At 36.6% G+C, this 14,458-nt stretch overlaps 1 protein-coding gene across 4 annotated transcripts in view; it reads right to left on the minus strand.

Annotated features, from left to right (window-relative positions):
* The window catches only part of Col24a1 (collagen type XXIV alpha 1 chain), a 378,847-nt gene that overhangs the window by 192,815 nt on the left and 171,574 nt on the right, over positions 1-14,458 (minus strand). For all 4 annotated transcript variants that reach the window (XR_013427880.1, XM_078026639.1, XM_078026638.1 and 1 more), the window contains 2 exons: positions 1,812-1,865; positions 566-610 (listed from right to left, as the gene is read on the minus strand). Coding sequence is in view for 3 of the 4 variants with exons in the window: in XM_078026639.1 (XP_077882765.1) it covers positions 566-610; positions 1,812-1,865 (99 nt within the window). In the remaining variant the exon portion in view is untranslated. The remainder of the gene's footprint in view (positions 1-565; positions 611-1,811; positions 1,866-14,458) is intronic.

The following is a 14,458-nucleotide window of genomic DNA, read 5'->3' on the forward strand; positions in this document are numbered from 1 at the left end:
TGCTTTATATAATTTTACTGATACACTTAGAAAACTGACACTTTCAGAATATTAATAAAATTGATGAAGTATTTTTCTTCCTATTACTTTTTGAGAAACGTAAATAATTTGCACAAGTTACTAAAACCACTGAAAAATCAAACAAATATGTAATTAGGCGTAGTATAATTCCAAATATTCCTGAAGAATTTCAGTTACTGGTTTACTTTATGGAGGAGATTTTGTGAATACAATTTGTTATAAATTTCTGTCCTTTGCTACTAATAAAAATGTTATGTTATTAAAAATATTTTCAAGCCGGGTATAGTGGCACACACCTGTAATCCCAGAGGCTTGGGAAGCTGAGGGAGGAGGATAGCAAGTTCAAAATCAGCCTCAGCAATTTACAGAGGCTCTGAGCAATTTAGAGAGACTCTGTCTCAAAACAAAATACATAAAAAGGCTAGGAATATGGCTTAGTGGTTAAGCACTTCTGGGTTTAATCCTTAGTACTCCCACCCCCCAAATTTACAGAAAGCTGTTTTCAAGAGAAGTACTTATAGATAATTATTTACATGATACCTACTCTAGGCCCCAATTCTCCAAAGGGTCCAACTGGTCCTTCTTCTCCCTTAAAAAAGATCAGAACATATCATGGCCTAAAATAAGCACTTAAAAATGTAATCACTTGTTTTCTATATTTATTCTGGGATCTGAAGCTAATTCTGAGATATGATAAAAATAATGCTGTGATTTTCTTTTATTTTAGAATTATCCCATAACATTTGATTTTCTTCTGTAATAATATCTACTTTAAGAGGGACATGTGCTATTAGATTATTTTTAAGTTGATAGATGTGATTAGTCATACATGAAAAATTGGGAGTATAGAAGAGTGAAAATGATTACAATATCACAAAACCAGCATTAGGAACACTGAGACCATTCATTAAGAATAATCTTTACTTTGCTGGGTGCAGAGAGGAACTCAACTAAATTTTTAATAGACAGAAATCAATACACATTGCTATATTTTAAAATTACTTATACAAAATAGTTTGTTTTAGGTACATTTTGATACTCAATCCACTCAACAAATATGCTTTTGAATCTTAAGGTATAGTGATTCACAGGCATATCAGACCTTACCCCAATGGGGCTTATTGTCTACAGAATTTATTCTTAACTAATTTGTGGTCCAATATTCTTAGGGTAAAATAATGTCATTAAATATAAAATCTGGTGCATTATTATAAGGATAAAAAATTATAGGTAGACACTAATGATGAACATAAAAAATAAAGAAATTCTAGCTCTTGCTTTCTAAAATAATAAAAGTTATGTATTCATACACCATTTACAAACATATTTACTCAATATATTGATTTATTCACCTTTTAATAAATAGCTGTTGTTCATAGTTGATATTATATTTCGCAACATATATAGACCTCCCTGGAATCATTAATCTTATTCATTTGATAAGCATTTCTTATTAATTCACAATTCAATTAAAATATAATTTAATAGGTCACAAATATAAAATAGCAACAAATAATATAAATTCTAATAAATATGAGTGAGATTCTGGGTTCAGATTCTTCAACATTCCACTATAGACCACTGACATGAATCACTTACAGAACACTGTAAAATGATTCCAAATTCCATTCCATAATTTCCAATACAAAATGGTAACTTGACATCCTTCATGTCAAAAGTTGTCCACACTAAGACAATGATTTCTTTAAGCAAAAACCAAAGTTTCATGAAAAATAAAAAAGAGAAATGAGAACTTAAAATCTGTTGACTGGATATTCATTCCTCCATACCTGAGTTCCTTTGAGACCAGGAGGCCCAGGAGGCCCTCTATTTCCAAGGAGTCCCTATAAAATAATATAGCAATGTAAGCACACAAAATAAACAATTAATCAATTAATATTTTGATCAATCAGCTCTAACCTGGAGATGGGTAGTATTTTTTGGTACCATTCATTTTTCATTAAGAAGTCATTAAACAAAATTGGAGAGCAGATAAAGAGAAAACTACAAGGCATTTGAAAATTGGGCAATACAGAATAAACTTATTTTTAAACAATATGGTAAGGTCCAAATAATTTGTTGAGTTTTTTATTTTAAAACTCTGCCTTTTTAGACAGAGTTTTTCTAAATTTAAAATAACGAATCCAACTGTTAATCTGACATAATAGAGTATCTACCAAGTCTAAAAAACAGACGGAGAGGATACATATCTGTTAAGAGACCAGCAAGGTCTGGAACTCATTATTTATATTATATGTTCTTCAACTGATTTCCCTTTGTTATACAACTTGGTAAAAGGAGAAAGGCAATTTGTAGAAGAAAGTTACTCTCTAAATTTTATTAGAAATTTTAAGGCTATGAAATTCTTTCATCAATGAATATACATTAAATTGCTTCCTGAATAAAACCTTGTTCAAAGTGACTATAATTTAGGAAACACATCTATTCAACATGGTAGCATTTTCTTATTTAGTTATTTTCTCTTAACTATGTTTCCTTAAGGAAACACTTCTTTCCCCATGATTCGAAGGGTGTGACTACCCCTTACTGAAAATAGTGGATATGTGACAGGAATCTAAGTCAATCAGCATATTGTACACTCATAGAAACAGTAATTGGTTCCTAAGCAATCAAGTCACCCCCAAGCCAGTCTAGTAAAAGCAAATTTCAAATTGGGAAGACTGAATAGCATTAAGGATGAGGTAAGCCTGAACAGTGGGAAACCATCAAGAGGAGAGAGACTAAGGACAAAATAAATGAATTAAACAATGAAGAAAGGAGTGATTGGGCTCTCATGATATTGTTAGGGGTCTTGGGTATCATGACTGAATTCCTAAATTTTTCACACATTTACTTAAGCCTGCTTGAGTTATATTTCCATTAGTTAAAATTGAAAGACTCCTTATTGGTATAACGATTTCAAATTCTTCAATATACAAAATACTGTTTTTGTAGAATTCAAAGTGAAATATTTAAAGATTGTCAAAGACTGATTGGAGGTACAGAATGTAAATGCTTTTATACTTGAATCCTATCACACGATAGCTAACATTCAACCACTCAGTTCAGTTGTTTGTTCATTTTTTCTCTCTGACATTTTATTAATTTTTACTATGCATAAGACCTAATAAACTGAACATTAGGCCTTCAGTATAAATAAGACACAGTCTGTGTTCTCTCTGTTCTTAATGAATATATAATTTATACAGAATATGGTCCTTTAAAATAAAAGTTGTTAAATAGGAATTATAACAGAAGTAGAAGAATATGCAAAGTATAGAGAATATAGAAGAAGCAGCAAAATCCTTTCTGGAAGGATGAGAAAAATTTTCATATGTGCAAATAATTTTGTATTGAGTTATGATATGCTAATAAAACCATATAAATAAAAATAAGCATACACTAAAAACTTATAAATATCACCGTGAGGAGAAAAAAAACCCAATGAATACAGGATTAGATTAGAGAATGTGTATAACAAACTGAATCAGTTCCATATCCATGGTATAACCTGCTGAGTGGTTAAAGAGAAATCTGTCCCTTTGCTCTGTGAAAATAGCTATTTACTCTGGGTGGCATCATGGTCCAAGAGCCCTAATCAAACCGTTAGGGAAGAAGGCAAGCCTAGGCTGCTTGTCTGTCCTTTTCCAAAACCAAATAATCTTAAATGAATAATAAAAACCGAATTAAGAAAAAGCATAGAGTTATATTCTATTTATAAGAAACATACTTAAAATATAGAAATATAGGAAGATTGGAAGCTCACACACATACCCACAAAACATATGCAAGGGATTTACTGACTAAAAATAGCTCAATAAATTCATATTAGATCCAGTAGATTTTAAGGTAAAACAGATTATTAAAGTTAAGTGAATCACTAAAAAAAATAAAGAGCTATATTCATCACAAAGATAAACTCTCAATTCTATGCATGTAATAACATAAAGTCTGAATATTAATAACAGATAAAGATAAAACTATTTTCGGGATTTTTTTTTATTGGTTGTTCAAAACATTATAAAGCTCTTGACATATCATGTTTCATACATTAGATTCAAGTTGTTTATGAACTCCCATTTTTACCCCAAATACAGATTGCAGAATCACATCTGTTACACATCCACATTTTTACATAATGCCCTATTAGTAACTGTTGTATTCTGCTACATTTCCTATCCTCTACTATCCCCCCCTCCCCTCCCATCTTCTCTCTCTACCCCATCTACTGTATTTCATTTCTCTCCTTGTTTATTTACCCGTTCCCCTCACAACCTCTTATGTGTGATTTTGTATAACAATAATTGCATGGTAATTCCATTACCATGCAATTTCCCTTTTCTCTCCCTTTCCCTCCCACCTAGTGTATCTGTTTAATGTTAATCTTTTCTTCCTACTCTTCCTCCCTGCTCTGTTCTTGGTTGTTCTCATTATATCAAAGAAGACATTTGGTATTTGTTTTTTAGGGATTGGCTAGCTTCACTAAGCATAATCTGCTCTAGTGCCATCCATTTCCCTGCAAAATCCATGATTTTGTCATTTTTAGTGCTGCGTAATATTCCATGGTGTATAAATGCCACATTTTTTTTATCCATTCATCTATTGAAGGGCATCTGGGTTGGTTCCACAGTCTAGCTATTGTGAATTCTGCCACTATGAACATTGATGTGGCAGTATCCCTGTAGTAAGCTCTTTTAAGGTCTTCAGGGAATAGTCCGAGAAGGGCAATAGCTGGGTCAAATGGTGGTTCCATTCCCAGCTTTCCCAGGAATCTCCATCCTGCTTTCCAAATTGGCCACACTAGTTTGCAGTCCCACCAGCAATGTAAAAGCGTACACTTTTCCCCACATCCTCACCAGCACTTGTTGCTGTTTGACTTCATAATGGCTGCCAATCTTACTGGAGTAAGATGGTATCTTAGGGTGGTTTTGATTTGCATTTCTCTGACTGCTAGAGATGGTGAGCATTTTTTCATGTACTTGTTGATTGATTGTATGTCCTCCTCTGAGAAGTGTCTGTTCAGGTCTTTGGCCCATTTGTTGATTGGGTTATTTGTTTTCTTATTGTTTAATTTTTTGAGTTCTTTGTATACTCTGGATATTAGGGCTCTATGTGAAGTGTGAGGAGTAAAAGTTTGTTCCCATGATGTAGGCTCCCTATTTACCTCTCTTATTGTTTCTCTTGCTGAGAAAAAACTTTTCAGTTTAAGTAACTTCCATTTATTGATTCTTGTTATTAATTCTTGTGCTATGGGTGTCCTGTTAAGGAATTTGGAACCCGACCCCACAATATGTAGATCGGAGCCAACTTTTTCTTCTGTCAGATGCAGAGTCTCTGATTTGATATCTAGCTCCTTGATCCACTTTGAGTTAACTTTTGTGCATGGCAAGAGGAGCGGATTCAGATTCATTTTGTTGCAAATGAATTTCCAGTTTTCCCAGCACCATTTGTTGAAGATGCTATCCTTCCTCCATTGCATGCTTTTAGCTCCTTTATCAAATATAAGATAGTTGTAGCTTTGTGGATTAGTCTCTGTGTCCTCTATTCTGTACCATTGGTCCACCCGCCTGTTTTGGTACCAGTACCATGCTGTCTTTTTTACTATTGCTCTGTAGTATAGTTTGAAATCTGGTATCGCTATACTGCCTGATTTACGCTTCCTGCTTAGAATTGCTTTTGCTATTCTGGGTCTTTTATTTTTCCATATGAATTTCATGATTGCTTTATCTATTTCTACAAGAAATGCCGTTGGGATTTTGATTGGTATTGCATTAAACCTATAGAGAACTTTTGGTAATATCGTCATTTTGATAATGTTAGTTCTGCCTATCCATGAACAGGGTATATTTTTCCATCTTCTAAGAACTTCTTCTACTTCTCTCTTTAGGGTTTTGTAGTTTTCATTGTATAAATCTTTCACCTCTTTTGTTAGGTTGATTTCCAAGTATTTTATTTTTTTTGAGGATATTGTGAATGGGGTGTTTTTCCTCATTTCCATTTCAGAAGTTTTTTCGCTGATATACAGAAATGCCTTTGATTTATGCGTGTTGATTTTATATCCTGCCACTTTGCTGAATTCATTTATTAGTTCTAGTAGTTTCTTTGTAGACCCTTTTGGGTCTTCTAGGTATAGAATCATGTTGTCCCCAAATAGTGATAATTTAAGTTCTTCTTTTCCTATTTTTATGCCTTTCTTTCGTCTGTCTAATTGCTCTGGCCAGTGTTTCAAGAACTATATTGAATAGAAGTGGTGATAGAGGGCATCCCTGTCTTGTTCCAGATTTTAGGGGGAATGCCTTCAATTTTTCTCCATTGAAAATGTTGCTAGCCTGAGGCTTGGCATAAATAGCTTTTACAATGTCGAGGTAAGTTCCTGTTATCCCTAGTTTTTCTCATGTTTTGAACATAAAGGGATGCTGTACTTTGTTGAATGCTTTTTCTGCATCTACTGAGATGATCATATGGTTCTTATCTTTAAGTCTATTGATGTGGTGAATAACATTTATTGATTTCCGTATATTGAACCAGCCTTGCATCCCAGGGATGAATCCTACTTGATCATGGTATACAATTTTTTTGATGTGCCTTTGTATCCGATTCGCCAGAATTTTATTGAGGATTTTTGCATCTAGGTTCATCAGAGATATTGGTCTGTAATTTTCTTTCTTTGAGGTGTCTTTGTCTGGTTTTGGAATCAGGGTGATGTTGGCCTCATAGAATGAATTTGGCAGAGCTCCCTCTTTTTCTATTTCCTGAAATAACTTGAAAAGTATTGGTATTAATTCTTCTTTAAAGGTTTTGTAAAACTCCGCTGTATACCCATCTGGTCCTGAGCTTTTCTTGGTTGGAAGTCTTTTGATTGCTTCTTCTATTTCATCTATTGATATTGGTCTGTTTAAGTTGTGGGTATCCTCCTGACTCAGTCTGGGCAAATCATATATCTTAAGGAATTTATTGATGTCTTCAGTATCCTCTATTTTATTGGAATATAGGTTTTCAAAATAATTTCTAATTGTCTTCTGTATTTCTGTAGTGTCTGTTGTAATATTGCCTTTTTCATCCTGTATGTTAGTAATTTGAATTCTCTCTCTTCTTCTCTTCGTTAGCATGGCTAAGGGTCTGTCAATCTTATTTATTTTTTCAAAGAACCAACTTTTAGTTTTGTTAATTTTTTCAATAGTTTCTTTTGTTTCAATTTCGTTGATTTCCGCTCTGATTTTAATTATTTCTTGCCCTCTGCTATATTTGCTGTTGTTTTGCTCTTCCTTTTCTAGGTCTTTGAGATGGAGTGTGAACTCATTTATTTGTTGTTTTTTCCTTTTTTTGAGGTATGACCTCCAGGCAATGAATTTCCCTCTTAAAACTGCTTTCATTGTGTCCCATAGATTCCGATATGTTCTGTCTGTATTTTCATTTATCTCTAAGAATTTTTTGATTTCCTCCTTTATGTCTTCTGTAACCCATTGATCATTCAGTAACATATTGTTCATTTTCCATGTGATGTAGGATTTTTCCTTCCTTCTTTTATCATTGATTTCCATTTTCATTCCATTATGATCAGATAAAATGCATGGTATTATTTCCACCCCTGTATATTTACTGAGGAATGCCCTATGGCATAATATATGGTCTATTTTTGAGAAGGATCCATGTGCTGTTGAGAAAAAAGTATAGCCACTTGATGATGGTTGATATATTCTATATTTGTCAGTTAAGCATAGGTTGTTGATTGTGATATTGAGTTCTATAGTTTCTTTATTCAACTTTTGTTTGGAGGATCTGTCCAATGGTGAGAGAGGTGTGTTGAAGTCACCCATAATTATTGTATTGTGGTCTATTTGATTCTTGAACTTGAGGAGAATTTCTTTTATGAACGTCGCCGCACCATTATTTGGTGCATAAATATTGATAATTGTTATGTCTTGTTAGTGAATGGTTCCTTTTAACAGTATATAATGACCTTCCTTATCCCTTTTGATTAACTTAGTCTTGAAGTCGATTTTATCCGATATGAGGATGGCCACTCCTGCCTGCTTACGAGGACCGTGTGTGTGGTATATTTTTTCCCAGCCTTTCACCTTCAGCCTGTGTATGTCTTTTCCAATCAGATGTGTCTCCTGGAGGCAGCATATTGTTGGATTTGTTTTTTTAATCCATGTTACCAGCCTATGTCGCTTTATTGGAGAGTTTAAGCCATTAACGTTTAGAGTTACTATTGATGTATGGTTTGTACTTCCAGCCATGTTTGATTATTTATCTTCTTTTAGTTTGTTTCTCCAAGATTAGCTTTCCCCCCACCCTCTGACTTTATAGAGGCACTTCCCACTGATGGTTTTGGTTATTGTTTTTCATTTCTTCCTCATGTAATGTTTTGCTCAAGATGCTTTGCAATGCTGGTTTTCTGGCTACGAATTCTTTTAGCTTTTGTTTATCCTGAAAGATTATTATTTCGTTGTCATACCTGAAGCTTAATTTTGCTGGATACAAAATTCTTGGTTGGCATCCATTGTCTTTCAGTGTTTGAAATACGTTGTTCCAGGATCTTCTCGCTTTCAGTGTCTGTGATGAAAAATCAATTGTTAACCTTATTGGTTTACCCCTAAATGTAATCTGCCTCTTTTCTCTTGTAGCTTTTAATATTTTCTCTTTGTTCTGTATGTTGGATATCTTCATAACAATGTGCCTTGGCGTTGGTCTACTGTGATTTTGTGTGCTCGGTGTCCTGTATGCATCTACAATTTGTATATCTGTTTCCTTTTTTATTTCTGGAAAGTTTTCTGTAATTATTTCATTCAGCAGGTTACTCATTCCCTTGGTATTAATCTCTGTGCCTTCTTCTATCCCGATGACTCATAAGGTTGGTTTTTTTATGTTATCCCAAATCTCTTGGATGTTTGTCTCGTGATTTTTTTACCAGCCTATCTGAGTTGGCTAGACTCATTTCAAGATGATATATTTTGTCTTCATTATCTGACGTTCTGGCTTCTACTTGCTCCACTCTGTTGGTGACACTCTCGATTCAGTTTTTAATTTGGTTTATCGTTTCCTTCATTTCTAGAATTATTGTTTGGTTTTTTAAAATAATCTCTTTCTCCTGATAAAGATGCTTAACTTCTTCTTTTATCTGTTTATGTAATTCATTTTCAATGTGATCTTTAAGGTTCTTTTCCATCTGTCTAAGGTGTTCCTTGAGTTCTTTATATGGCCATTTTTCTGATGACTCTAGGTCCTCCTGAATATTTAGGCTGTCCTTCATTGTTTGTACTCCTTTTCTTCCTTGCTTTTTTATGCTCATGTTACTTCTTTTTCTGTTTGACTGCTGAGTTACTGTTTACTCTTATAGATTTATCTGATGCTTGGGAGGAGAGATATTAGAAGGGAAGGGAAGAGGTCACTAAAGAGAATGAGTATAGGCAGGTAGAATTCAGGAAAGGGGAAGTAAGAAAATTGAAAAGAAATGAAAAGACAGAAGAAAAAAGTGAAAAGAAAGAAAGAAAAAATGAAAAAATAAAAATTTAAAACCAAAAAAAATTATAGTGATAATAAAAAATGGAAATTAAAGTTTAAAAATAATAGTAATAGAAATAGAATAAAAAGAATTAAAAAATTGAAACCATTAATAAGAAAGTTAAAGGACAATAACTACATCAACAACAAAAAGTGAAAATAAAATTTAAAAAGTACTAATAATAATCATAAAAAAAAAATAATAAATGCAGTCATAGAGCTCGATTAACTTCTCTTCCAGTAGGTGGAGCTATGCCCACTGGGCCAGACTTCTCTTCTTGATAGGTGGGAACCAATCACTGTGTCTCAGTTCTTCTTCCCAGACTGTGCGGGTCTCCAATCCTGAGTGCCTAGGGCCTTCTCTTGTGGTTCCTCAATCCAGGCCCCGCTCACCTGTGACGCTTACCACACTACTGGCTACACGCTGGGTCTGCTGCTCCTGGGAGCTCTGTTTTCATGGATGCCTGGGCACACTCTCTCTGTTTGCCTCCCTCAGACCCTAAGTTTGTATGGCTTGGAGCTGAGGGCCCCCAGCGAACTTGTTTGCCCTCAGGTAGCAACTCCCCTGGTAGCTGGTGCAAGGGACCTCTGTTGTCAGCACTGGTGGAAGCAATAGCCGGGAGTTCTGTGCTGCAGGTCCCACGTCCCTCCTGATTCCCTGGGTCCGGCTATGGTGCTCAGTTGGCTTTTACCTCTGTGAGTTCAGGTGGGCTGACTAGTTATTTCAGCGGGATCGTTATTGCTGAGTCACGAGAAGCAGGCGAACCAGAGCTTGAATGCAGCTGATTCATGCTCAGTGTGTGTTTTCTGAGGGGCCCAGACTGTACGCCCTAGCTCCACGTCAACTCAGCATTGCCTAGTGATCCTGAGCAAACAGGCTTTAGATAATTTACAGCTCCCTATGTCCGCGCAATTGAAGAGGTCAGAGACTTGATCTCTCCGTGCCTGCCGCCATGTTAGACCACCTCAATGATATTCATGTTACCCTTACAGTTTCCTGGCATAAGCAAGAACTTGGGATTATACAAACTGCTGCTTCTGTTTCCAGTCCAGTTTTCTAGAACTGAAACCCTGCTGCCGTCGCCTCCACCTCTGGGCCGCGCTCGGGCGTCGCGCTTGTCCTCGGCCTTAGCAGCGCCGCCGGGACCTCTGTCGCTCCTCAGCTAGGTGCCTGGCTCCCGGGGCCCAAGCGGCTGCCGCCGCGGCTCTCCAGCCCCCACTTCTGGAGCACGGGTCCCCTCGCAGGGGAATGCCGAACGACCTCAGAGCAGGCTTTGCCCAAAGGTGCAGCAGGGAACAAGTGACCGGCGCTCTAGGTCGTGGTCCCGCCTTTGGAAAATAGGACTCGGCAAGCAGCCCAGTACGAGTCTCTAGGTGCGGCGGCTGGACCATGTAGACAGAGCCATTAAGACATAGTCATGAGATGGGAGGGAAAGGGAGAGAAAAGGGAAATTGCATGGAAATGAAGGGAGACCCTCATTGCTATACAAAATTACATATAAGAGGTTGTGAGGGGAATGGGAAAATAAACAAGGAGAGTAATGAATTACAGTAGTTGGGGTAGAGAGAGAAGATGGGATGGGAGGGGAGAGGGGATAGTAGGGTATACGAAAGGTAGCAGAATACAACAATTACTGATTGGGCATTATGTAAAATTGTGGATGTGTAACCGACGTGATTCTGCAATCTACATTTGGGGTAAAATTGGGAGTTCATAACCCACTTCAATCTAATGTATGAAATATGATATGTCAAGAGCTTTGTAATGTTGTGAACAACCAATAAAAAATTAAAAAAAAAAAAAAAAAAAGACAGCATGCAGAAAGCAAATGGCGGCTCCTGCGGAGTGGATTTTCAGCCCCGAAACCACAGCCCAGCTAACAATCCCAATCTACTAACTCTCCCTGTATAGAAAATATTCAAAAAAAAAAAAAAAGGGCGGAGTGTACTGAGCTTTCTTTGTCTCAGGTACTTACAATCCGCTGCTGATTACGCATTCAGCATCTTTGCATGAAGCGAAGTGAAAGAGGAAGCAGATGGGCGCAAAGCGCCCGCGGCTCTGAGCAGGGAAGCGTCCGGGAGCCAAGCGTCTCTTTTTCAATCTCTTTGTTTTTTCTGCTGCTTTGCAAGGTGGTCCGCTACAGATTAATGGTGAAGGGCGCACTAACAAGCTGCGTGAAATCTCGATTAAAGCCGCTGCTCAGAGCACCACGCTCAGCACTTCAGCAACCCCTGTACGCAGCGGCCATCTAGCTCGGGAATTTTTTTTTAAAAATATTGACTTTTTTAGTTTTACCAATACTTTTATTTTATTTATTTATTTTCATGTGGTGCTGAGGATTGAACCCAGGACCTCGCACGTGCTAGGCAAGCACTCTGCTGAGCCACAACTCCAGCCCCTCAGGAAAATTTTAACATACTTTTCTCAATAATTAATAGATTAAGCAGACAAAATCATAAGAATAAAGAATACTTAAATTAGCAAATACTTAAATTTGTTAAATTAGTAAATTTGATCTGGTAGCCAAGTATAGAGCACAGAAACTCTAAATGCAAGTTTGCAGTCTTTTGACACACATTCAACATTTGTGGAACTAACCAAAAAAAAAAAAAAGGCCATAAAAGTCTATCAACAGTAGTGTCAATTAGATTGTAAATCTATGTAGTGAGTTTATCATGTTAAAAATCTGATTTTTCCAGGTGTGGGGGTGCATGCCTGTAATCTGAGCAGCTTGGGAGACTGAGGTAGGAGGATCGCGAGTTCAAAGCCAGCCTCAGCAACTTATAGAGGTCCTAAGCAACTCATTGAGACCCTGTCTCTAAATAAGATATAAAAAAGGGTTGGGGATGTGGCTCATTGGTGAAGCACTCCTGGATTCAATCCGCTATACCAAAATCAAAACCAAACCAAACCAAACAAAAACAAAAACCTGATTTAAAAAAAATATAAAATGCCTACAACCATAAATTGAGTTTTACTAGGTATATAACTTCAGTTTTCTTTTTTTTATTGGTTGTTCACAACATTACAAAGCTCTTGACATATCATATTTCATACATTAGATTGAAGTGGATTATGAACTCCCAATTTAACCCCGAATGCAGATTGCAGAATCACGTCGGTAACACATCCACAATTTTACATAATGCCCTATTAGTAACTGTTGTATTCTGCTACATTTCCTATCCTCTACTATCCCCCCTCCCCTTCCCTCACATCTTCTCTCTCTACCCCATCTACTGTAATTCATTTCTCTCCTTGTTTATTTTCCCATTCCCGTCACAACCTCTTCTATGTAATTTTGTATAGCAATGAGGGTCTCCATTCATTTCCATGCAATTTCCCCTTTCTCTCCCTTTCCCTCCCATCTCAAGTCTCTGTTTAATGTTAATCTTTTCTTCCTGCTCTTCCTCCCTGCTCTGTTCTTGGTTGTTCTCATTATATCAAAGAAGACATTTGGTATTTGTTTTTTAGGGATTGGCTAGCTTCACTAAGCATAATCTGCTCTAGTGCCATCCATTTCCCTGCAAAATCCATGATTTTGTCATTTTTTAGTGCTGCGTAATATTCCATGGTGCATAAATGCCACATTTTTTCTATCCATTCATCTATTGAAGGGCATCTGGGTTGGTTCCACAGTCTAGCTATTGTGAATTCTGCCACTATGAACATTGATGTGGCAGTATCCCTGTAGTAAGCTCTTTTAAGGTCTTCAGGGAATAGTCCGAGAAGGGCAATAGCTGGGTCAAATGGTGGTTCCATTCCCAGCTTTCCCAGGAATCTCCATCCTGCTTTCCAAATTGGCCACACTAGTTTGCAGTCCCACCAGCAATGTAAAAGCGTACCCTTTTCCCCACATCCTCGCCAGCACTTGTTGCTGTTTGACTTCATAATGGCTGTCAATCTTACTGGAGTGAGATGGTATTTAGGGTGGTTTTGATTTGCATTTCTCTGACTGCTAGAGATGGTGAGCATTTTTTCATGTACTTGTTGATTGATTGTATGTCCTCCTCTGAGAAGTGTCTGTTCAGGTCCTTGGCCCATTTGCTGATTGGGTTATTTGTTATCTTATTGTCTAATTTTTTGAGTTCTTTGTATACTCTGGATATTAGGGCTCTATCTGAAGTGCGAGGAGTAAAAGGTTGTTCCCAGAATGTCGGCTCCCTATTTACCTCTCTTATTGTTTCTCTTGCTGAGAAAAAACTTTTTAGTTTGAGTAAGTCCCATTTGTTGATTCTTGTTATTAACTCTTGTGCTATGGGTGTCCTATTAAGGAATTTGGGGCCCGACCCCACAATATGTAGATCGGAGCCAACTTTTTCTTCTATCAGACGCAGAGTCTCTGATTTGATATCAAGCTCCTTGATCCATTTTGAGTTAACTTTTGTGCATGGCGAGAGAAAGGGATTCAGTTTCATTTTGTTGCATATGAATTTCCAGTTTTCCCAACACCATTTGTTGAAATATGCTATCCTTCCTCCATTGCATGCTTTTAGCCCCTTTATCAAATATAAGATAGTTGTAACTTTGTGGACTAGTCTCTGTGTCCTCTATTCTATACCATTGGTCCACCCGCCTGTTTTTGTACCAGTACCATGCTGTTTTTGTCACTATTGCTCTGTAATATAGTTTGAAATCTGGTATCACTATACCGCCTGATTCACACTTCCTGCTTAGAATTGCTTTTGCTATTCTGGGTCTTTTATTTTTCCATATGAATTTCATGATTGCTTTATCTATTTCTACAAGAAATGCCGTTGGGATTTTGATTGGTATTGCATTAAACCTATAGAGAACTTTTGGTAATATCGTCATTTTGATAATGTTAGTTCTGCCTATCCATGAACAGGGTATATTTTTCCATCTTCTAAGATCTTTTTCTACTTCTCTCTTTAGGGTTCTGTAGTTTTCATTGTATAAATCTTTCAC

Source organism: Ictidomys tridecemlineatus, chromosome 11, assembly GCF_052094955.1.
Source record: "Ictidomys tridecemlineatus isolate mIctTri1 chromosome 11, mIctTri1.hap1, whole genome shotgun sequence".
Lineage (NCBI taxonomy): Eukaryota > Metazoa > Chordata > Mammalia > Rodentia > Sciuridae > Ictidomys > Ictidomys tridecemlineatus.